This window comes from Eurosta solidaginis, chromosome 2, assembly GCF_040869045.1.
Source record: "Eurosta solidaginis isolate ZX-2024a chromosome 2, ASM4086904v1, whole genome shotgun sequence".
Lineage (NCBI taxonomy): Eukaryota > Metazoa > Arthropoda > Insecta > Diptera > Tephritidae > Eurosta > Eurosta solidaginis.
In genome coordinates this window covers 290,419,791-290,445,364 of record NC_090320.1, presented here as the reverse complement: position 1 = coordinate 290,445,364, position 25,574 = coordinate 290,419,791, and the positions used below count along the sequence as shown (strand labels likewise).

The window sequence follows — 25,574 nt, the reverse complement described above, 5'->3', positions numbered from 1 at the left end:
ATGAACAATCAGCTGTAGTTCGATCCCATTTCTTGGATACGAATTGAAGGAAAATGAAAGTTTCATATCTAACGTCTGTGTATAATACCCGGCACATAATATTTCCAATAGGATATTTTTTTAATTTGCGCGTTTTTAATGGTATACCAAAATAGTAAATAGTACAAAACCTAAATTATGTGAAATTAAATCAATCTAACAAACAGTGTTGTCCCAGTCAGTCACATACATATACCATCACAATGGCGAAACGTTTTCCGACATTCAAAGAGTTCGGGCGGAGCACCAAAAAACCTAAATTGGATGTCAGTGTAAACAAAGGCCGCCCTCTTGGTCCCAGTCAATCATGGCCACATCACATACGCTCATTTGCGGCGGCAGTTGCAGCAGTTGATAGTCCTGTGCGTAATAGTGTTAGCAATAATAATTTATGGGACGATGATGATGACGATGTTATACTATTGGCCACTCAAGTGGCCGAATCACAAGCGGCCACGAAAATGGCTGCAGAAAATAATATAACTGATAGTGATATTACTTTTAGTGAATTTGCACCACATGTACATGCAACAACAAGTACGCAACGGCTTGCAACAATAACATGCGCAACCGTAAAATCAACCATCAGTGCTCCACCGACAACAAAGATACCTGATAAACATTGTCTTTCTGAGCTATTTGCGGATGACGATGATTTTGCAGAGATTTTAATCGAAGCTACTAATGATAAAAAGGAAGAACATGCAAATATAGCGCAAGAGGAATTCCAGAATGTCTTTAAAAAGCCAACAACAATAACGAGTGGTACAAATGGCTGGAGCAATAAAGGGCCAGTACATTCAAGTGGAGTATACACACAAGAAAGTCAAAATACTGCAGCGCGTCGTCAGGTAGCAACAGAGCGACAAGTGAAATTACTGATGGAACGATTGGATGCATTGAAAACCGAAAATGCAAAACTTACAAAAGAACTCGGTGAATCAAAGGCAAAAATTGAAAGCAAGGATGGTGAGGTAAACAATCCTGGGATAGTTATACATCTATTAAGTATATATTGTAGTACTGGTAGCGAATATACCTAGGGGAGATCAAACCGCGCTACCAGTGCGAAAAAGGTCTACTAACAAATTTTAGATTTGAGATATTGGGCCTAACTTGTTTCATAGACATATAATAATACCATACACAACAGTATTAACCACCTTCAATATTTCATGTACTGAGTACTTGAGATACAGAAGTTTCCACAACAGCCTGGGCTTGCTCCGGTGCATCCTTGTTCATATCAAAAATTGTAGCTCGCTCAACCATCCTCAAAATATTCACCAATTGTTTTTTTTTTGTTGCAACAACAGGGAGTAGATGATTTAATTTCAGTCTTACCTGTATATGTAACGACTGTTTTCAGCTTCCATTTGTGAGGGACCATTGCCATTGTATATTTCGCAATAATTTCGGAAAAGCCTCGGGTTGATCCCTAAAATGCCAGATTACGGGACATTTATTGACTATTTCGGGACTAATTTAGGATAATTCCAAGAACATATCAATTATGGGTCCTTCTCAAAATGATATGCAAATAATAATTCCGCTTAGGATGGGCAAATGGTGAAATATTTTCCTTCCGTCATTGATTCTACCGCTGTTTAAAATAAATTTATTTTACAGACCACATTACTGCGCGATGAGCTGCGTCACATGAAGCAACAGATGCAAACATTAAAAATGGAAAAACTTATGAGCACCGAAGCCGCAAAATCCGAATGCAAAACAAAGCTTGCCGAGTTATCAAAGCGCGTCGAGGCCAAAGAGTCGGAATTAAAATTGCGCAACGTAGAATATTCAGTTTTGAAAATGCGTCACGCCGATGAGACACAAAGACTAGAAACGAGCATAAGAAATGCCAATTATGCGTCTGATTTGCCTATGGACGCAGAGCTGGAGACGACACATAGTAGCAGTCGAACGAGTCATACGCTTTACCGTTTACGCGGCTTGAATTTAACAAAAACCATGACAGTCGGAGTTGGCCTCACCGAATTAAGTGCAAACGCTTATGAGCGCACACAAGAACCTGGTGTTTCACGTCAAATACAACACACGCCATTCCAGCAGGAATTAACAAATGCGCAAACATTATTGGCGCAATTACAAATACAACAACAGAAACGATTATGGACTAACAGTGAGGCATTGGCATTTAGTGAATGTGCGATCAAATCTGTTTGCAATGCGCTACCTGAATTTTGGACTTATGTACACGGCTTAGAATTTCCCAAACATTGTAATGTTCATCCATATCATGATTATGAACTACTCAAGGATGTACAAAGAAGTCACACGCGCGATTTACATGCGGTACACAAACTGCATGCTGATGAGCGCGCAATTAGCTTACGTCGCTACGTAGCTTTGCTTAGTGTAATGTGTGCACAGGCACCAAACTTTGCACATCAATTGCTAGAACAGCCACATGGCGAATATGCATTACTACAAGTTGCGTGCCAGGCAATAGCAAAGTTGGGTTACTCGCGTGAAATTTGTGCGCACTTTGGTACGCTTGAAGCATTTGCAGCGCTTTTGCGTGTGCTTCTACAACAATTACGCAACGAAGACGAAAATGAGAAGCTCAATGAGTTGCTAGTAGGTGGACTTTTAAAAGAGTTGATTTTTGTGCGCCCCAGTGCATGGATATTTCGTGAGTTATCCTATTGTATATTGGAGTTAACGCACGTGCCACCAGCATTGACACTGCTCTGTGTGAATAGCGACGAAAGTACTTTTTACAGCGATCGAATGCGTTCGATTTATCGTTTTTCAAACGATTCATGCATACTACAAGTATATGCGGGTCTGTTGGAAATAACGTTTCCCCTGAATGGAGTGTTGAGTGAAGCGCATTTTCGTCTTTTGACTACGATTTGTGAAAATCATGTGCGTTTAGCGCATTTCTGTTTTATGAAGCCGCCTGAGTTTATACACAAATTGTTGCCTTCTTATGAGGACGATGAAGAGGGCGACGATGAAACGGAAACTGAAATGTTCGAACAGCAAGTGGTTACTATTGATCGGCAGCAAAGTCATGTAGAGTCAGTAATAAGTAATAATAGTGGTGCTGCTACAACAACAACAATAAAAACAACAACTAATAGTGGTGCAACACCAGCTGCCCGTTGTGAATGCTATACGAAGTTGTGCTTAAGCGTTGTAACGCTTTTGTTTCAGCTAATGCGTCAGTGGCAATGTACTGGACGAAATATCGGTACGCATTATTTGGTAGAAAGAAATTTAAAATTATTTGGGCCATGGTTTTATTTATGTTTATCAAATATTTCTCTACTTTTTAGAAACACCACGCGTAGCTGAGGTCTCACAAATATCCGTCCAATTATTATACACAATTTTTTGTGACAATTATTCGACGCGCCTATTTCGTTATGCCGAAGAGACGACAAAACACTATCTCTGGTTAATCTGCGAATGGTGGTCGGAGAATGCTGAACATTTAAAATTCAACAATGTGCACAGTATGTTTAAAATTGTTAAACACAACTTTATCGTACAAATTTGAAAATATTCAGATCCTGAAATCAGCTTAAATTTCTAATTTGCTCTGAGTTTTATAGTACTTATATAATTCAATGTCGTGACCTCGAAAGCGATATCGAAGTTTTATAGCAAACATTTGGCAGCTGGTTATCTAAAACCAAGCGTTGAATGTAGTGAAATAGTTTTCTTCACAGACATCTAGTTTATCTTTAAAACCACAGATAAAATGTGATGACCTGATTAGCTGGTCTCGAGTTCTGATATATGTTGGCCTATGTAAGTAATAAGTAGTTTTTATTCAAACCACATTTTCCTTCACAGAAAATTTCCTTAACAAATTACGCACGTTTCACATTATGCCAAAACAGTTAAAGGAGGATGGTAATTCCACGAATGTTATAAATGATCTGAATGATTGGAATTCACTTACAAATGACAGCGCAGCAACAAGGCAGTATGCTGGCGACGCCAGCGCTGTAGCACATCTAGCAAAAGCTGCTGAATATTTAAATATATTGAGATGCGCCGGTGGTGAGACGAAATTTTTTGAGGGTCTGAAAGGCTATGCATTTAATTTTGAGTGAAATATTGGCAGTGACGATATAAGATTATTATTGTCTGTTAGATTATGTTTATATTTTTAGCATTAACTTTGCTTTTCAATGAAGCGTTTAGAACCACTAAATTTTATTAGTGCTTTGCTGCTAAGTTAAGGTTTTTTGTTACATTTTCTTATTAATTTGGCTATTTTTGTTAACTTGGTTAATTGTGACTACATCCATGTTGTTACTTAAAAGTATTTTTAGTATTTTAATTTTAAGTGTGTGTTGTGAGCAGCACTTTGTAGTAATGTTTACTGTGTCGTTTGAATTCCCTTAATTACAATTTACAAATAATTGGAAAAGCTACCAATTCATTTTTCAACCATAGCATACATAACGTGTGCCAAAGACTTCCACAGATTTGAATTTGTAACTGGTGATAATAGCTTGGTTCCCAAAAAATCTGCTCAATAGTACTCCTTATTAAGGATAAAAATTACCGTCGTTGTTGTTGTAGCAGTGCTTCGCCCCACTTAATAGGTGCGACCAATCACAAATTGTCATCAATATCCGCTAACGGGAGTCCAAGGAAACTTGCTGTTCCAACAGGGTTGGACCATAATGAGAGGGGTGTTAGAGGCGTTGGTTCAACATTACAATTTCATATTTCATATTTCATATTTATTTATTTCAGTCTATGGCATTTAAAGCCCTTACAGACTAGATAACAATGTTGAATTAAAATTAGATAATTATTTAATAGTATAGTACATAAGTTGAGTAGAGACACAATAAAACTTACATGCTATAACGAGATTGACCAGTACATTTATCTGTTTGAAAAGATATCAGTAAGTATAGTTTTAAAAGTAAACTTAGAAAGAGCAAAATCAATAGCTGAAGAATCAGAGATGCGATTAAAGTCGGTCATAGCTCTAAGCAAACGTGCGTTTGAGGGTTCGGACACAATCCGTATAGAAAATCGGTATATTGCGAAGAGGCCTTTTAGGGATATGGAATTGGAGACTCCTGAGGAGACAAGGTGCATCAACTACACCATTAATGATGTCATAAACAAACGTGAGAGATAGGACAGTTCTTCTGCATTCCAGGGACTCTAATTTGATAAGTGAGCACCTGGATTCATAAGATGGAATCGGTTCAGAAAAGTTCATCGAGCGCAGCGCGGACCGAACAAACGCTTTCTGCACACGTTCAAGCCTAACAATATGGCATTCATGATACGGCCTCCAAATAAAACAGGCATATTCCAGCTTCGAACGAACTAGTGCAGTGAACAATAACTTGAGGGTGTAGGGATCCGTGAAGTCTGTGCAGGAACGCCTAATAAAAGCCAGAAGTGAATACGCCTTAGCAATAGTAGAATTTATATGAGTCGTGAAAGAAAATTTCGAATCGAAGACAACCCCCAAGTCCTTTATCTCGTTAAGAGTTGAGAGGTGGGTACCATCGAGAGAGTAGGAAGTGGGAATGAGGCCACGTGATTTAGAAAAGCTTACAAGAAAGCGTTTGCTAACATTTAGTGGCAAGTTATTGGCACGACACCAAACAGCAACGTTATCTAAATCAGATTGTATTTTACTCACGTCGTTTGAGTTTGCGATGGTATTAAAAATCTTTAGGTCATCAGCGTATAATAGAAAATTAGAGTGCTGGAAGCAGGTGGAAATATCGTTTGTGGAAGCCCACGCGAGTCAATTTAGAAATCAGGATAGAATGACTAACTTTATCAAATGCTTTTGAGAAGTCGGTGTACACAGTATCAACTTGACAACGGTCATTAAAAGAAGATATGCAAAAATCAGAGAAGATAGATAGGTTTGTTACAGTGGATCTACCGGCCATATAACCATGCGGATTTTCAGTGATTAGAGGTTTAATAGCAAAGTACTTTTTTTGTTTCACAATGTACTCGAATAATTTTGAAACAGATGATAATTTTGCAATGGGCCTATAATTCGCGACATTGTTCTTGCTACCACACTTGAAAATAGGGCTGATGAAGGTTATCTTCCACGCATCAATAAATTCGCCGCACTCTAAAGATTTGTTGAAAATTAAAAGGAGGGGAAATGCCAGAGCCAAACAATTTTTCAAAAGATAAGACGATAGGCCGTCAATATCAGTATGGGTAGATGATTTAATATTCTGGATTCCATCGACCATATCTTCAATTGATAGAGTCAACGCACCAAAGTTAATGGGACTGTCAACCACAGTGGGCAACTCCTGCGGGTCTTCCGGTGGTGTCACGAAATTGGAGCAGAAGAAGGCTGCAAAAAGGTTGGCCGCTTCAGCTGTTGATGAAGCATGCGCAGAATTATAGATGACTGAGGCAGGGATACTTGAGCATCGTTTTTTGGACTTTACATAAGTCCAGAATGCCCTAGGGTTTTCCTTAATGTCGGATTCAAAATTACGAACATAGTTACCATGGAGCCTCTTGCCTAACGCTTTGAATGATTTGGAATAACGCAGGTATTTTTCTTTATACGCCATTAGCTTAGTGGCCTTGAAATTTTTGTAAAACCTATTCCTCTGATTCTTAAGCCTCTTTAGTTTTCTAGTATACCATGGTATTCTGTAACACCGCTTCATTTTCTGAGGTATGTTGTTTATGCAGATTTGATTTACAACGTTTTTAAATAAGCTGAAGCATCGAGCAAGATCACATTACTTTTATTGGTTTCGTTGTTGTAATGCAACGGCACTATGTTCATATTAGCTTTCAGAGTATCAATTTGCGCGGCCAAATCTTTGAATTTAATTTCAAAGGCAGTCATCAGTGCTTCTAACCCACTTTTTTGTGTAGCAATCACAGACTCAAATAGTTTACAGAGTTTTTCAGGCCCGTTAGCACAATCTGGGCACAGGTACCGAATATTATGGTTAGATTTCATCAGGTTCACGTCATATTCGGCGATAGGCCCTGCACGGCAGGCGCGATGGAAGAGCTGTTTGCAATAGCCACTACATGGGACAATCATAGAATCAGATCTACCGAAACCTTTATTGCACTTTCCACAGGAATCATCCATTGTTTATAGCAAGCAAAACGATAAATTAAACGCAAAAACAATAAAAGATTACGAGCAGTAAAAAAACACGCCTTCACTCTTTGACAGCTGTCAATTTTAAAGAGATGGTTGGTGTCATGTGGGGACCATTGTAAAATTTACAATGGTGGGGACACATTGCAAGCGGGCATACATTTTGTATGTCGGGGTTGATTCTGGATAGGTGAGAGTTTAGCCTGTTACAGTATCCATAACGAAGTTGAGCTAGAGTGACTCGCGTTTCCCTGGGGAGCATGCGTTCCTCTTCCGCAAGTTTTGGGTACTGTTCAGTGTAACCCCATACAAATACCGTCTCGTGAATCTCCACGTTTGCGGCGATTCTTGTAACAAATACCAATCTTTTCTTCCATTTTGACTAAATATAATTTGCATCTAACTGCGCCTCCTATGGTCAACCCCTGTTGAAACTGCTAGTTCCCTTGGACTCCCATTAGGGGACTTTGATGACATCTTGGGCGAAGCACTGTTAACATAATTATCATCTCTCATATCCCATATTATCGACAAGCATTACTCGTTAGATCGATAACTTATTACACTTTTAGAAATAGTTTAACAGTTGCATATTTGAGTGAAAATGATTTTGTCACTACGGCTGGGACTATCCGGATATTCGAATATGCATACCGATATCCGTTGACACGGATAAAATCCGGACGGCATGGATATCCGGTTAATATTCGTTTGTGAAACTATCCGTATAACCGGATTTATGAAGATCCGGTTAATAGCCGTACTTTTGGATATCCAGTGAAAGCAACAAATTGATGTACCTTATATGTTTATTTAACATGAATAACAATAAATTCGTGGGGCTTAAATCAATTAACAGCGTTCTTTCACAATATAAACAAATGGCACTGTTCTTATTTTCACTTGTTTGTAAAATTGTAGCTTTTTAATTTTTGACGTTAATTTAATAATCTACATACATATTTTGTGAATAATTTTTCGATGTTTGCTCCGTTCAATTCTGATATGCAGATATTCAACTTTTATATTCCAGTATCCGGACATACGGATATCCGGATTTTCCGTTTACGTATCCGGATAGCCGAACAGCGGATATCCGGATTTCCCATTTATGAATCCGGATATCCGGATTTTTTGCTTAGCTATCCGGTTATTCGAATATCCGGTTTATCCGGATAGTTGAAAAATCCGGATGCAGTTCACAGCCCTATTTTCACCGATCGTAAAACCTAATACAGGCCTTGTACTGCAACCGAAAAATCGTTGGACAAATCTCGACAAATCACATCGTAGTAGAGAATCCTATGATTGGGTTCAGTTTTTATTTCGATTTCTATTTCAGCATTAAGCTCGTTTAAGGTTACGGATTTGGTAGGTTTCGGTTCTGATTTTGGCTCTTTCGATGCTTTGTTTCTTTCCTTCGTCTCCGCTTCCGGAAGAGATATACAGCGGAAAAGAGATCGAACGCCGAGTTCGCTCTCTACCATAAGGCAACTTATAAATAAAACCAACTAAATTTAAGAACATTTATTAAGCAATTGGTATTACATTATAATTAACACATGAAATACTATCCATGTAATACATGGCTGCTTCTGACTTTCTTCTTGCCTTCGTATAAAAGTATAAACCATTCCATAAATATTACTACTATTATATATTGTGTATTATTTAATTATGATTTTGGTACATTTAAGTGATGTGTATAAATTGAGTTCAATGAAAAATGATAACCATTCCTTTAAAATTTAAGTCTGGTTCATATTTGGTTTCAATGATTAATGTGATGTTATGAGCGTGTTCGAGCCACATAAAAAACAGCAGTACTGCAACGATGTTACTTAATTGATAAACTGTTGCTTATGATCCGTGATAAAAAGGAGCACTGCCGTAATAAAAGTGACTCGAACAAAACGTATTTTCTTGCATATTCAACTTAGAATCGCTGAAAATTTCGTGAGTTCAGTAAGAAGTCTGGTGAGAACATTAGCAACGGAAAACAAGTTTTCGTTGAAAAAAATTTCAAGTAGTATATTTAGTAAAACATTCTGGGGGCCAAAAAATAAAACCCGAAAAGAGGGTTAAGGGTAATTGTTGCTTCGACCGTAATCTCAATTTAATCGCTTCAGACGTGACCATGAGGGTTTTTAAGTTTTGTGGGTTTTCATAGATTAAAAACATATGATTTAAAAATAATAAAAACAAAAATATTAATTTTTTCTTTTTAAGGGATAACATAATCCGCAACTACAATCTAACTGAATCTCTTTGAATTTCGAATAAAACTACACAAACGTAATTTTATTATTTTATTCCTCGACCCTAAAAATGAATAATTTATAAAAATTTCACATTGTCAAGTTCAAATTAAACAAATACCTACCAATTATATATCTATTAGGTGAATAGTGAATGATATATGGTGAGCTTAGTTAAATATAGAAATTATTTGTAGTACTAGCATTTGCCGAAAGATTCCACAACTAGTTACATTTGGTTAAATATCAAGGTCCATATATGTGTACCTCAGTCAAAACTGAACAGGATAAACCCGATTTTTTAGCTGTTTTTTGAGGTTCGGCCGGAACCAAACCTATCAGGGCCACTCTGTTTTTGTTTTAGCGATAAGGTTACTTCCCGAAGGCTTTGGAAGTGTTATCAATGTGATGGTCCTTTGCCGGATACAGATCCGTTACGCTCCGGTAACACAGCACCATTAAGGTGCTAGCCCGACCATCTCGGGAATGATTTATATGGCCGCATTAAACCTTCAGGCCATCCCTCCCTCTCCGCCCCAAGTCCCATGAGGAGCTTGGGGTCGCCAGAGCCTCCTCTGTTAGTGAAACGGGATTCTCTCTTGAAGATGAGGTGGACAATTGGGTTGGAGAAGCTATATATTGCGCTGGCAACCTGAAAAGGTTGCGCTACACAACCCTTTGAATCTGGTATTTTGGTCGCCTCTTACAACAGGCATACCTACCGCGGGTATATTCTAACCCCCTAACTCAAAACCTTCGGGAGAGTTTTTAGCTACAAGAAGAATAAGAGGACTTCTTCTTTTTGGTTAAAGTGTAGTTAAGAAAATTTCGCAATTCGAGTGAAAAGTACTAGTATATATGGTAATACTTAATATTAAAAGTGCAGCTACAAGTAATACTTATTTGTGTATACAAACCACATACATAAGTAGGGATAATATACTTAATTACTTAAAATAGTCCGAAACGCTAAAAATATATAAATTTCGAGTAGAGATGATAATCCAGAGGCACAGACATGTAAGAGGGTTAAAAAAGATATTAAGTTTGGTGTGCATTATATAATTAGAAACATATGTCTATGTATATATGGTATGTGCATAGGGATCCAGTAAAAATGTGTACTCCATTTATCCAGCTATATAATTGGTGAAATTACCATTTTAAAGGTGTGATTTTGTGGTTGTAAGCATTGGCTCTACAAATGAAAATAGACAAAAAGGGAATTTATGTAAGTACTATAAAACCAATTGACACCATAAAGTGTGGAATAAAGTAACAGGACGTAATGAGAGGGGTGTTTCATAGGAAAATTAAAATGAAATTTGCAATTACTTTACAACTCCTTGCGCTTGTGCTGCCGTCAAAGTTATTAACGGTGTCAAACGATCTACAAAACTATCATGATTTCGCTCCAATTCACGTTGATAATCCTTTTGATCGCTCGATATTAAATTACGATTCTTTTTCAATGCATCAGCACAACGTTTGGAAAATTCACGAAAACAGAGACGTAATTTGTTTTGATGTTTTGTTGGTACTGTTTTGCCATCGGATAGATTGGCTAGAAAAACGGTAGCCATTTCCATAGGACCCTGATTCACCGTAGTGCCAATGCAGCCTTGCAAAACCATTTGCAGTATTTTTGGATCAGCTGGCTCCTGATTGGTAGCAGCTGCCAGTTCTATTGTTTTCTTTTGAATATCCTCTATAGCTACTTCAATCGGTTCAAGTATGACTTGTTGGCGCGCTATGACTTGAATACGCGTTTTTACATATGGAAAATGATTTGCTGTGGTAAGTATGGTTTTACGTTTGCATTGCTCATGTAGATCACCGTGTGCTTTGCCCGATTTGGTAAATGGTGTGGCGAATATGAAACGTTCTAAGCAGAGAAAAAGAAAAGCAGAAACCAAATCAATTAAAAAAAAATATTTTTTAAATTTTGTATATGTTCCAAACGCACTTATATTGAAATTGCGCTCAAAATGTGTTTCACGATGACGTAGTTCATACGTTTCGAAATAGGGCTCCACGTAGGTTATTTGTATATAGGCTTTTTCGGGATCCAATGAGTTTACATCGACCGAGTTCGAATCTTTAATAATATGTACAGAGTCTGGACCGAAACGATCGGCATAAAAGTTCTGCGCAGAGAGATATAAAAAGATTTCGATTAGAAATGTTCCATTCATTCCAGCTGCGCGCACTCACCTGCAAACGACTGAAAATCTCCGGTAGCTTAGTCAACGTTGGCTCTTTATAAATAAATTCTTGTTGATCCAAATCGCCAAATTTGCTGCCATAGAAGCCTACACGAAAATATGTACCGAACACCCTTTTACCCTGCAGCTGTGCAATGCGATTGAAGGCCTCTTGCAGTTTACCATGTATTTTACCCAATTTTTGAAAGTCACGGTTCGCTTCACAAATTGGTGTGAGTATTTTGTAAACTTCATTCATTGCCTCATACATGCCAGCTATCTGAAATGAATTAGATGCCTCTTCCAACAATACCTTCAAACCACTCTCAGTAAAATGATTGCCCAAACAGATGCCATCTTCACCAGGACTTAACACATCATCCGATACAGCTGATTCCATTAAAGAATTGGGCGTGACACGTTGGAAGCTAACAGCTCCAACCGGTAAGTGTGGCTGTGACTCGAGCATGCTAAGATATTCTGCTACCAATGCGGCTGAGTGTACATAACACATTGCTGCCTCGGTATGATTGGCGCGTTCACGATGTTTCTTTGCCATATTTTCTAACCAAGTAAGACGCAAATCTGGATTATTTTGATAACCTTTGGCTATACGATGCATAAGATCTAATAACATTTCTGGATCCTCTTGGTATTCTTTCATCTTAACCGTGTCAGAGAGTATCATGTGCAGATTGAAGAGCAAATCTTGTACTTGTTCGGGAAATGATGTTTCCTGTAGATCTTGATCGGATTCAGCATAGACGAGTACTGTTTTGAGTGCACGACGTAAGGATTGTTCGCTAAATGCTGAGCTGGTACCGACTAGCGAGCTGAGAGACATGGTCACTTGCATTTTGACGCGGGCAAAGTTCTGAGTGGGAGAAAAAAGGGGTGAGATGAATGATAAATTATACAAAATGTTTGGCAATATGTTTTCAAAGTTTCCGAGTAAAATTGTACTCATGAAATGTTTTTTTTTATTTAAGAAATCATGTATTTTACAACTTTTTAGATATTTTTTTTTTAATTTAAATGTTTTTCCAAAATTAAAATATTTGATTTTTTTTTGAGAAATTTCACATTCTGCAATTTATTAAATTTAACATTTTTCAAATTAAATAAAAAATGTTAGTCTTTTGACGAACTCGTGGGTTCTGTAATTTTGTGAGTTTGTAAAACTGAACCATTAAACATTTTCTTTTCAAAATTAAAAGAAATTTTATATAAAGTTTTTTTTTTTTTGAAAAATTTGATATAAAATGTTTTTCGTAGTTTTCGAGATAAATTGATCTCGTTAAACGTTTTTTTAATTTTTAGTTTTTAGCTTTTAATTTTCTAATTCTTTTCTTTTTCAAAATGAAAAAATGTGGCATATACTTCGAAAAATTAAATCTGCTTTCTTTTATAAAAAATTTAAATGTTTTTTGAGAAATGATGGATTCTAAAATTTTGTAGGTTATCAAACATTATTTCAATTAAAAAGACTTTAATAGTTTTTTGCGTAAACGTTCACTATGAAATTTTTCAATTTAATAAGGTTTGAGATATTGAGATGTGTTTGCAAAACTAAATATATATGCATGTTTTTTTTTTCAAAATTAAAAAACTCAGCTAAAAAAATTAAATGGGAGATTGTTTTTGGAAAAAATTTATTTTATGAGTTTTAAGCGGGGATTACCCTTATTGATTTAAATGTATGAAAACATTTATTTGAAGCAATTTTTAATTTATAATTTAATAATTTGAGAAAAATTTAAACAACGTGGCATCAGGAATTAAAAACTAAAGCATGACGTGGCTGAATGCGTTATTTTAACAGGTTCCCTGTTTTGTACCGTGTCCGATACGCTCGTGTATCATATATGAGCAACTTTAGATATACCTTATACTATGGAAATTACTTAAACGTGGAGAGCTTTTCCTGTTTTTCGTATGGGACGTGGATATATAGACTGTAAACTGTAAGCTTAAAAAAATATAAAAAAAAATTAGGTGCTTTTTAAATACTTCCCAAAAATTCGTCAATTTTTTTTGTGTTGTTTTTGTGAATTTTTTTTTTACTATTATCTTTAAAAAGCTTATACCTTCAATATGTATCAATATGTACATAAGTGCTATAACCATGTATTTGTAAAAGTTTTAATTTTTGATATGGTTGCCACCTTTATGAAAAATAAAATTAGCACAAAAATATGGCAATATGGCTATCAAAAGAAAGGTGTTTGTAAATTCTTTAACTTACAGCTGAATTCAGAAAGCCATCTCTAGTCACTATTAAAGAGATTTTGGAGTGAAAATCAGTTTTAAGATAATTTGCTATTCTGTAAGCTGTCTCGCGTAACCAGTCTCACATAACCGGTCACTAATTTGTGGTCTGGGCCGGGGCAGATCACAAATATGAAAATTACAGTAAAGTATGAAAATTATTTACCAAAAAGCTTAATAGATAATTACTTCAATCCCAAAATCGAAAATTAGCTAAGAAAAAATTAACAAAAAAAAAAAATATAATAAAATTTCCTGTCTTCTCTTATCTTCACTTTCATGTCCCCGTTTCCACTGAAGAGATATATCGAATTGGCTCTTTTCCGCACATAACATCAATACCAAAATAGTACCAACATATTTTAGTCCCTACTACTTTAAAATTCATAACCGTATTATGAGGGCCGTAAAATTTTCATGACTTGGACACATTTTGGAAAATGGTTGGCATCTTTTTATAAGCTTTTATTTACTTTCACTTGACTGTTATTTGTAATCAAATCTTGCAAGTTAAATTTGATACACTTCCCGGTGTCCGATTGAGCTGACATTTTGCACACCTGTATAATTCCGATGACAACGCAATATTACTTTGCGAGATTTCGATAAATTTATCGATAACAGAGTTATCGGTAAAGATTTGTATTCACGAGGGAAGAAAAGCCTAAGTCCTCAAGAACGCAGGTAACTTCGCTTTGTTTGTGTATGCAACAAATGTAGAAGTTAGGCTGTTATCGCTAAATGTTGCATACTTTTCGTTGTATACTTTTCTGCGCACTTGGTTTTGTTTTACAGATTTTTGGCGATGGAACAGAGCAGAGATCTGCAATAAGTAGTTGTAAACTGAACGCGACATAGGCAAAGTCACAATAAATATGATTTTAAATTAGTTAACACTCGAATAGAAGAACTTTAAAGTTGACTTCGAAGAAACCTTGTAATGTTGATTCATTAAAAGAAATGGATAGGATGAGAAACGTTACAAATAACTAAGTAAAGATTACATAACTAATTTAAACAAGATTTTACCCTACTAAAAATTTAAAAAAATTTATATTTAAATTAAATTTAAGAAAAAAGCTTTTCTAAGAACAAGCTTCTATTACTTGTTAATAAAACGAACTAAAAAGTAAAATATAAAATTAAAGAAAAAAAAGCTTTTTTAAAAATAAGCTTTTATTATTGGTTAATAACATTAACTAAAAAGTAAAAAAGAAATTGACTGCAAGGAAATATAACACTTTATAAGTTCATTGTAACCTTTAACGACAATTAGGCTTTTTCGTCTGCGACAAAAAAATTCCATATTGTACATAATTATATATTTTTAACATTAAAACTTTACACCTAAATTATTAAATCCTACAGTTTATATCACAGTCGTAATTGTTCTAATAAAAGCGTGTTACATTGTGATAGCAGGAAAAGGAGGTCCTAAATGTTCTTAATTATACCAAAATTAAAGCCGTGCAAAATCCCTTGGTCCAAAGAAATTTGTTCCTGTGTACAACAACATTACAACAACCACATGAAATTTGCTAGCTTAAATTGCACATATCTCCGGACAGAGATAGATAGATAGATAGATGTTGTGAGGTTAAGCACTGCGACCTATTGGTCTATTGTGCCCTCAATTCTCTTTACAACACTTCATCCAAGCCGAGTTCCCTGAGAAAATCCAGAATGGTTCCCGGCTTCAGAGAGTGTATGTGACTATTTCCTAGTTTGGATGATTCTAGGATTCTAAGTCTTCGTCTCGCGACTGCCTCACATTCCTTCAGGATGTGTTCTGCAGACTCATCTTCGACATCACAGAAGCGACAGAGGCTACTAGCTGATATGCCCAATTTATGCATGTGGCTCTTTAGCCTACAGTGACCTGTGAGTATACCTGTTACAATCCTAAGGCTACTTTTTGGGAGGTTAATCATAGCCTTATATCGCTTCGAGTTGTACCCTCCTATTAGTGCGTTTGCCTGCCGAAGTCCTGGACTCTCGCGCCAGTGTTGTTCTCTGAGTCACGCCTCCTTTTGTATAAAGTCCTCCCTTATTGTATGTGACCCTATTGGCACCATAGGCTCGGGTCCTATTGGCTTTCCGGCCGCTGCCAACTTGACAAGCTCGTCGGCTCGCTCGTTACCATCCACTCCTCTGTGTCCAGGTACCCATGCCAGACGGATGGTGTTGTTGACTCCTAGATTGTTTAACCTCTCCACGCACTCAAGGACTGTTGATGATTTGATCTCAACCGAAGCTAATGCCTTGAGTGCAGCCTGACTGTCGCTGAGTATAAAGATTTTCTCGTTGGTATATCCCCGCTGTAAATTTATCTCTGCACACCGTTTATGGCAACAACTTCGGCCTGGAAGATGCTCGGATATTTTCCGAGTGGCAGCGATGGTTCGGGGCCCGAAGATCCCTGCTCCTATGCCCTCCGGTGTCTTCGAGCCATCGGTGTACCATATTATAGTGTGTTCCTGGTGAAGCGCTTCAATCCTGGAGGTGTCCCACGTACATTTGTTCCCCAGCTCTATTTTGAAGCGCTTCTCAAACTTAATTATCTTCCTCGTATCATCTCTGGGAAGTTGGATAAGAGATAACATTTTTCTTTTCCGCCTTCAGAATGTTGTTGTCTAGGTCCATACGCGTCGTTTGGCATATTAGCAGTCGACCCCCCTAACTTTTACCGAAAATAGTTTTCGATTCATGAACGTAAGTGCCGATACGGCCCTGGTCTTATTTTTTCTAATTTTACACTCACATTTCCGATTTCAAAATTTTGCCGCATCAATAAATATAAAGACGCCGATGCTTGCGAGCGTATAGCCGGTAGTAATGAGCCAGAATGCTTCAATAGCAACAAACATAAATCCGCACATATATCAGTCTCCTCGTCGAACAACAAATTGGGGAACTTAAAAATCAATGCACGTTGTGAGGCAAATTGATTTTGCAGCGACAGTGTACTCTGATTGCGTGATAGCGCATGTAACAACACTTTCAAAACAGTACCCAATAAATTATGATGCATTTCAGAATTGGTAGCGACTTGCACTATTATTTCTAAAGCATCCAAAATTATTAATGAAACCTCTGTAGCCAATGAACCTTCAATAAAATGATTCAACTCAAGTTCAGTATCCGCTTTTGTTGCATTGTCATAGAATTGCGAACGATATGGCATTAAATCTTTACGCCAACGGAATTTCTCTGTTGAATTGCGATCTTTACGCCTATTGATGAGATCATGACGCGCCGAATGTGTGCCACGTATGCATTCTTCGAGCTTTTCTTTCAAATCGGTTGGCTTGCGAAAACTTTGCGTGTTACGTTTGAGTGATGGTAAACGTTTTTGACCCTTATACTCAAAGCAAGGTATGCAGGTATTTAAAAATTGTAACATTTGATGTACGCGATGTGGACTGAGACCGAGTAGCCAGCGATATAAGACGCTGCGTTCCAAATTCTTTAATACCCAAATACAACAAGCAAGTAAATGTCTTGTATTCTCACTGCTCAATTGTGATTTATTTCTTATTTGATCGTTGAGATAATTGTGTGTACGGTGTGAACTGTTGTTACTGGTGTAAGTAAAATCGTTATTTATTGCGGATGAAGAAAGGCTCTGATGTGGGCCTTGATAGTCTTCCAATAAGCCGATATTTTGTAAACGATCATGTGTGTCAGTAAGATATTGATGCAATTGCGGTATAACATCCATAACAACACCCAACAAAGGCAGATAGAGCGAAGCGACACGTGCACGTGCTTCTACTTCGCTATAGCGTGGATCCAAATCATGTGAGGTCATTAGATTTCGTATGCAACGTATGGCCTTGCCGTGTAATTGGGGATTGCTGTAATAATAAGGAAAATAGGTTTTTAATAATAAGTAATGAAACTTAAGTTTGGACGAATTATATACCCATTGATGTATTTCGATAATAGTTTGGTTATAAGTTAAATTACAAATTTTTCTGATGATGGTCCTTTGTCGGATATAGATCCGGTACGTTCCGGTAACAAGCACCATTTAGGTACAAACCCGACCATCTCGGAACGATTTATTATGACCACATTGAACCTTCTAGGCCATCCCCCACTTACTTCCAGGAGGAACTTGGGGTAGCCAGAGCCTCGGCTGCTAAAGAAACAGGATTTGCCAGGTGATGTTGAAAATTGGGTTGGAGAAGCTATATATTGCGCTGGCAACCCCTTGAAACGGTTGCGATACAACAACCTTTGAATCATTTCGGTAGTTTAGTCGCCTCAACTTGTCTGGTTAGCTGAGGCAGGTTTGGTTTGGTTCGTTTATTGTTTTGTGTTCATTTGTTGATGAGCGTTTGTCTGTTGTACCTGTGTGACTACTTTGTTCACACGTTACATTGACACTGAAGATGGCAGAACGCCGAAACCGATTTGTCTCCAAACTAAATTTGACTAGGGATGACGGAAAATCGTTCCAATAAACATCAATTATCCACCATCGAAAATCAACAAAACAAAATTAATAAAAATTGCCCCGTTAGGTGTTTGGACAAATTTTATTTTAGCGCTTAGAGATTTTATAAAATTTTGACTAGAGTAAACGAGACAACATTGTCTTAAAGTCACATAAAGGTTAACGAGGGTTTTACTAAAGCTATGACAGGAGCCAATATAAAAAGTGCAGAGAATAGTGCTTTTCAAGTTGGGTCCTTTTTGACTGAAGCTAAAACTAATCAACTCAAATTAAATATTCGGTCTTTTTTCCAAATGCGGCTTAATTCGATCCTTCCTATTATCAGTGTTTAAACACTTTTGTTAGACTTATGGCTTCAAAAGAAGTGTTAATGCTTTTAAAAAGCATAAGACAGGAAAAAAGAAAGAGCAAAATGAGTCTTAATACTTTTGATAAACTATTGTTGGAGTTATCAATTGGTGAAATTTTAATATTCCAAATCAGGTCTTATTTGGCCATAAAACATTACGGAGGCATTAACAGTTTTGTTTGTTGTTGTTGTTGTAGCGATAAGGACACTCCCGAAGGCCTTGGGGAGTGTTATCGAGTTGATGGTCCTTTGCCGGATGCAGATCCGGTACGTTCCGGTGCCAAGCCCAACCATCTCGGCAACGATTTGTCATGACCACATGCGACCTTCTAGGCCATCCCGCCCTCTCACTTCCTAAATCCATGAAGAGTTCGGGGTCGCCAGAGCCTGGGCTGTTAATGAAACAGGATTCGCCACGGATAGGTGAGGTTGACAATTGGGTTTTGAGAAGCTATATATTGCGCTGGCAACCTGAAAAGGTTGCGGTACATAACCCCTTGAATCTGGTATTTTAGTCGCCTCTTAAGACAGCAATACCTACCGCGGGTATATTCTAACCCCTTAACCCGCTGGGGGGTAACAGTTTTGTTCGACTAATTAACTGCGGGAGAGCCTTTTAACCTTTAAAATTCTTTTGCTTCACTAGCAAACTGGTATGAAATCTTAAAATTGTGACTCTTCTGTGAAAACTTGATGTAGGTTGAAATTGGCGTCGGGTGAATGAGATCTATATATTTTAAACTGAAGTATAAGGTACATACGGTACTTCGAGCACTGTTGCTAAATCGCTTAACACCAAACCCACAAGAAAATGTTGTTGACGAAATTCGGCGCTTAGATCAGCATGCAAAGCGCGTTCCATGGAGCCCTATAAGAAAATTCGTTATTATAAAATTGAATTATATGGAGCCCAAACAAACAAAAAAAAAAAAACTACTTACATACGACGTCTGACTATTACTTGACGTAGTGCTCGGTGTTGGACTGCAGGGAGCCGAAACTGTGGTATAAGGGGTACCAAATGGTAAATTTAATGCCACAAAATGTTCATGACTGCATACAATACGCAAAAAATCTATTTTATAATTCATTAAATCTGGTATTGAAGCATTTTTCGAAATTAACACTTTATAATAGGTCTTAATGAGACCAAAAACAAAGCCACGATCCATTATACTAAACAAATCGAATACGAAAAATCCCAAACTAGCATTTAATGATTGTGCCAACTTGGGTTCCTCAGTGTGATAGCCTACTACCTTGGTGGTGACTAAATGTACTAGTGTTGAAATATCATCGGTGAATTGATGTGGAAAACGTTGCTTGCGTGGTGCGGTCAATGCACAACTGTAATCTAAATGTTCTATCATTGATTTAACAATTAATTCGAAAAGAAACCATGAATTAGACATAGCAAGTTCGGTTGCCTTGCCACTAGCCACAACCCAATGCAATGCCAACTCTTCGTGCAGTAAACGTATTTGACCGTCACGTCCACTACCAAAGGTGGGCGATAACTCCAGATTATGATCTGTAATGTAAAAAAATGTTTAGAAGTTTTAATTAGTTTTGTTGAAAATACGAATCGCACGTTGCGTGTATTTTTCGTTACCTTTGCGATCTAGACTACGCCCAATAGATACATTATCGTATAGGCTATATGTGTCGGCCGTATTGGTTGTAATTTCTTCTGCATTGGTACGACTGTATGCGATGCGCCTCTTGGAACCAAATGGATGCGGGATACGAGATTGGAACTGCACGTATGTGGAGAGTAGTGCCTGACGTCCATATTGATCGACTACTAAATCGTCGTTCAGAATCTAAAATATAATTAATTACAAGCGATGCCGAAATTGTCCAAAAACAGTTCCGAAATAGTCGCAAAATAAGTCAACAAATGTTCTGAAGGAGTGCCGAGATGATCCACACATAATCTCAAGCAGTGCCGAAATAGTCTGGAATTAACCGCTGAAACAATCCTGAATGGGTTTCGAAATGGAGCAAAAATACATCTTAAAACAATTCTGAAATGAACTCGATCTCGAAGTACTATAACAAAGATCCAAAAATAAAACCAAAATCATGCCGAAAATAATTTTGAAAAGAAGCTCGAAATAGACCCGAAATTAGCCATGATCGAATGGGCCATGAAATTATAAAATAATAGCAAAACAATCCCACAATGAGCCAGGTTTAGTTCTCAAATAGTCCGAGTCCATTCCGAAGTGGTTCCGTTATGATCTTGAAATTATACGCAAATAGTTTCAAGATCTCAAAAGTCGGGGTAATAATGGAAGAGCAAGTTGTAACTGCTTAGTTTTCTACCGCTGATTTCACCTCTATCTCAAAGTCTCAAAATAGCGATTTAATTTCTTAAAACGACTTAAACCGTCCCATTTGACCATCATATCATCTTTATCTTCATTTCGATTTATCTTTATCTTAGCCTTTGTTCTTATTATTATCGTTATCTCTGTCTCCATCTTTATCTTTGTACTCATTTAATCTGTATTTCTTTCTCTATATCTGCATTGAATATATATATTTATTTTTTTTTTTATATTTATTTTAATGTCTATCCTTACCTCCCAAATATTTTCTATATCGCCCCTCTTAACTTACCGACAGATTCGCTGATACCATACAAAGCATTTCAAACACGGTCGAGCCTAGCGAAAGCGGCTGACCTCCTATTTTATAAGTCGTAACCAGCAACTCTATCAACTTGTCTAATACCAAATGTAAATTTTTCACCAATGGTTCACGTTCTGCACTTGCAATTTCCAATAGGGACTTCTTCATTTCATTCTCCATATTACCTTCACCAATGCGTGGTGGTATTTTGCGTGAATCCAAATAGTCACAAGTAAGAAAGAAACTGAAATTGACGAAAACACTGAATTAAAGCAAAATTCATTCCCAAAATATGTTTAATATCTTTCAATACCCATCCAAATGGGAATCCAAAGTATGCACCGCCGTCACCGCATCCACTGTTATTGTGAAAACCGGACGATGGTTATCCAACCATTTCGTACCAGGCAAATGCACATTTGGCGGTATGAACGAATAATTTTCTGGTGGCGTTTCAACCATGACGGGCAACTGAAATTCGCCTACCTTTAATTTGCCATCATGCAGCAGCGGTAGCCAGGTATAACCGACGGGTGTTTCAACAGATGGCTGCATATCTTGAGGCTTTTTTTGACACGAAACATGATAGAGTGTGAAAAAGAGGTGATGATTTTGTTTGATATTTGCGGGTAAAGCAATTTTAATTTCATCATAAAAGGTAGGACATTTATTATGATAGTTAACAGCAGTAAAAGCTTCGCTTGCATACTCTGGGCATGACGATTTACCAAAAATTGCGCTTACTGCATCCATTTGTGTTTCTCCGGCCATTAATTGGACACGTACAGCAATGTTGCGTGCCGAACCGGCGCGTGATGAGAAATTCAACTCTTTTGGCGAAACGAAGAGTAGATTGCGATAGGTGTAGTGTGGATTATAGATGGATGCGGAAGGGAATTCTAATATTTCTTTAACGGGACGTGTTTTTACTTCTGGGTATGGCTCAACTTTAGCTAACTCAGGTGTTAAAGCGTTCTTTACTTCTTCGGGACAAGGTAAAATTTCCAATTTAATGGAACCAGGTATGCATTTATATTTCTTCATAGCACTGCTGGGACGTTTAAGCTCAGCTAAAAACTTATAGAGATCTTCGTCTTTCATTTTGTCCGACTCCTGTAAACATGCATAATGTGAGTGAGTTAAATCATGTGGTTTAAAATTATGTATCTAAAAACTTACTTGCTTAAAGAAACTAGAAACAGTAATCGTTATAGGCCGAAAAGTTTCTATGACATTAGCAAAATCATCCAATGACCAAGATCTACGCTTCTCTTTACGCTCCAATGAGCCGCGACGTGTTAGAGTGCCACTCATATCGTTAGCTTTGCGGCGTAATTGATCAAAACTGCTTGTGGATGCTTTGCGATCTAAAATTTAGTTAGCATTTTTTAATTACAAAATATGTACACAAATTAATAGCCGTGATACAAAACTCACCCAAACTATTAGAGCTCACTGCCGACGTTAAATTGCCACCGCCTGTATCTTTTTCTGCATTCGCACTAGCGCCGCCATCTTTATGCTCCACATTTTCACCATTAAAAATGCTATTCAAATAGATGCCAGTCCAAGCAAATGGCATACGATATTTGCCCAAACGTTCACAAAAGTCTGCAGCATTTGATTTGGCCTTTTCGCGATATTTATCCTTATCGTCCTTCAAATATGGTTCAACAGAATCCTTAATATCACCTTGTAATACTTTCTCCAAACGTATAACTAGAAAAATATCGCTACTCGGATATGTTATTTCAAAAATTCCAGCACGACTTTGTGTGCTTGCATCTGCGCAACGGACGTGAGTGCTTAGCATACGTTTCAAATTATCCGAGTTCATATCAAAGTAGAAATTTTCAGAAATCTTTTTACGTTCTTTTGCGTCGTAGATTGCCATTGTTGCGAAAATAGGCTCTACTTCCAACTCAAGACGCAATTGTAAGCATTTTATAAGTATACGATGACCTAAATGCTCCATTGGTATTTCAGCTGGTAAGCGACGCTCAATAACATCTTCGGCATCCGCTTCGGGATAGAGTGAGAAAAGCGCCTCCTGCCGATCTTCTTGACGACGTGCTTCATTTGTTTGATCAACTTGTTCGGGCGGCACATCATCTAGTAGATTGGGTATAAGCGGATCATTCACAGAACGTCGTAAATCAAAACTGGCCCAAGAACCGCGCGGTGTTAATGTGTCTGTGCATGAACTGACTGAAGATAAACTTGCAATTGATTGACGTGAGCTAGGTGTACAACTGTCGCTTTTGTCAGTTAGATTATCATCGAATGATGCAAAGTCTTTATCAATTTCGAACTCTTGCTGATAAGCGGATGGACTGATGGTGCCACGATCTATGCGTTCGCGTGAGCAGCAAGAGCTGGAGTAATGACGCTGCGCATATTCGACCACCTTCCATGGACGTGTATAGCAACTGACGCATTCTTGCACATGCAGGGGCAATTCGGAGCTGGATAAGAGGGTCTATTATATATATGTACATATATTAGAATTAAAAATTAGTTACACATTACTTACATGTTTTCTTTGGGCACAACATGTTCAATTGTGCGTATTTTACGCGGTATAATTTTGACAGCTACATCAGTAGGTGGAAAATCAAGAATGTGCTTCAAAGGATCCCGATGTAGTATATTCATGTGTTGAGTGAGAAATTCTTCATAATCCAACGGTTCAACAGGCTCGGTAAGTGACAGCTAAAAAAAAATAATGCTTTAATAATTTGGGTCTGATTTTTAATGTTAATGCTGTATGGTTGGAAAACAATTCAAGAAGTTAAGGTTTCTATCATGCGAAGGCTGATGATTTGGTTATTGTTGTTGTAGCGATAAGGTTGCTCCCCGAAGGCTTTGGGGAGTGTTATCGATGTGTTGGTCCTTTGCCGAATACAGATCCGGTACGCTTCGGTAACTCAGGTTTAAGGTGCTAGCCCGAACATCTTGGGACCGATTTATATGGCCACATTAAACCTTCAGGCCATCCCTCCCTCCCCACCGCCAAGTCCCATGAGGAGCTTGGGGTCGCCAGAGCCCCGTCTGAAGGTGAGGTTGACAATTGTGTTTGGAGAAGCTATATATTGCGCTGGCAACCTGAAATGGTTGCGCTACACAACCCCTTGAATCTGGTATTTTAGTCGCCTCTTACGACAGGCATACCTACCGCGGGTACATTCTAACCCCCTAACCCTCTGGGGGATGTTTTGGTTATAGTCGTAGATAACCCCAAAATTGAATGTAACCTGTGAGGTAAACACCCGAAGGACATCACATCCATGATTCCAAGCTTCATCGAGGGAACATTCCTTTTAAATTACCTACTCAGTTCAAAGTAACACTTGTTTATTTCTAGGCCGGCATTGTTGTTGTTGTTGTAGCAGTGGTTGCATTGTTGTTGTTGTTAGTGCTGGTTCCCAGTGACATAGCTGCCAAGTAGCGAATTCACAGATTTTTTTTTTATGGCAGCTATTTCTTCGTCTTGTCCTCGTTCACCGTAATACCAACCCCTTTTAAGGCACATTTGCAAAAGCCCATGATATCAATGTCATGAGCGTACGCCAGCAAGTGCACGCTCTTATGAAAGATATTGGGTAAAAGCTGTTCATAAAATTACCAATAGCAATATGGAGTCGCTACTCCTTTAATTATACACAGTATATAAAGGTATGCAAATACGTATATATATGTTATCATGATTTTATCAATAAGCCTTAAAAATATGTGTTTAAAGTTGCGCAAATAAGTGAGTGACCTGCATAGTAAGTATGCACAAAGGCCCTACCCATCTTAGTATGCTGCTTACATCACCACTTCCCCCACCCTTTCATCTGTATGGAACTCACCGTGGATGAGCACATTGAGCTGGAATCCGTTGCTTTTGGTTGTAAATGACAAGCCGCCACATTTTTACGTCCTTCCAATGTACAATGTCTGCAAATAAATTAAACAAAACTGAATTAAATTGAGCGCAACTGAAAGATAAAGAGATTTGGCACAAGCAACGCCCCAACGAGTGAGTCCGAATCCTTTGATCAAATGAAAAACTTACTTTGTTAATTTTTGCGCAAACGAGCGCTGTGCACTGGACATTTTGCACTCTTAAACGTGTTTAAATGCAATCAAGAAATATTTCACAGTTTCTTCACATAAAAAATCGCATTTTAATTTAATTTTCTTATCAGTCGGTCGATTTTACCACTGTGTACAAATTAAAATAAAAATG

At 37.6% G+C, this 25,574-nt stretch overlaps 2 protein-coding genes across 3 annotated transcripts; one reads left to right on the top strand and one right to left on the bottom strand.

Moving 5' to 3' along the window:
- mus304 (mutagen-sensitive 304) lies at nt 1-9,499 on the top strand. Of its 2 annotated transcripts, XM_067768449.1 has the most exons (5): nt 1-141; nt 207-1,013; nt 1,669-3,262; nt 3,348-3,527; nt 3,871-9,499. In XM_067768449.1, exons 1-5 carry the CDS (start codon nt 139-141, stop codon nt 4,131-4,133), a joined length of 2,847 nt encoding a protein of 948 aa, XP_067624550.1. In that variant the 5' UTR covers nt 1-138; the 3' UTR covers nt 4,134-9,499. The 2 variants fall into 2 exon arrangements, with proteins under 2 accessions (XP_067624550.1, XP_067624551.1); XM_067768450.1 differs by having other exon boundaries at nt 11-1,013; nt 3,871-9,194.
- Zir (Zizimin-related) lies at nt 8,675-25,574 on the bottom strand. The gene is made up of 15 exons (XM_067768448.1): nt 25,401-25,574; nt 25,195-25,282; nt 23,874-24,052; nt 22,778-23,805; nt 22,520-22,707; nt 21,654-22,453; nt 21,329-21,584; nt 20,316-20,526; nt 19,645-20,234; nt 19,465-19,571; nt 16,654-17,749; nt 11,635-12,498; nt 11,387-11,567; nt 10,756-11,305; nt 8,675-10,618 (listed from the first exon to the last, which is right to left on the bottom strand). Exons 1-15 carry the CDS (start codon nt 25,439-25,441, stop codon nt 10,576-10,578), a joined length of 6,222 nt encoding a protein of 2,073 aa, XP_067624549.1. The 5' UTR covers nt 25,442-25,574; the 3' UTR covers nt 8,675-10,575.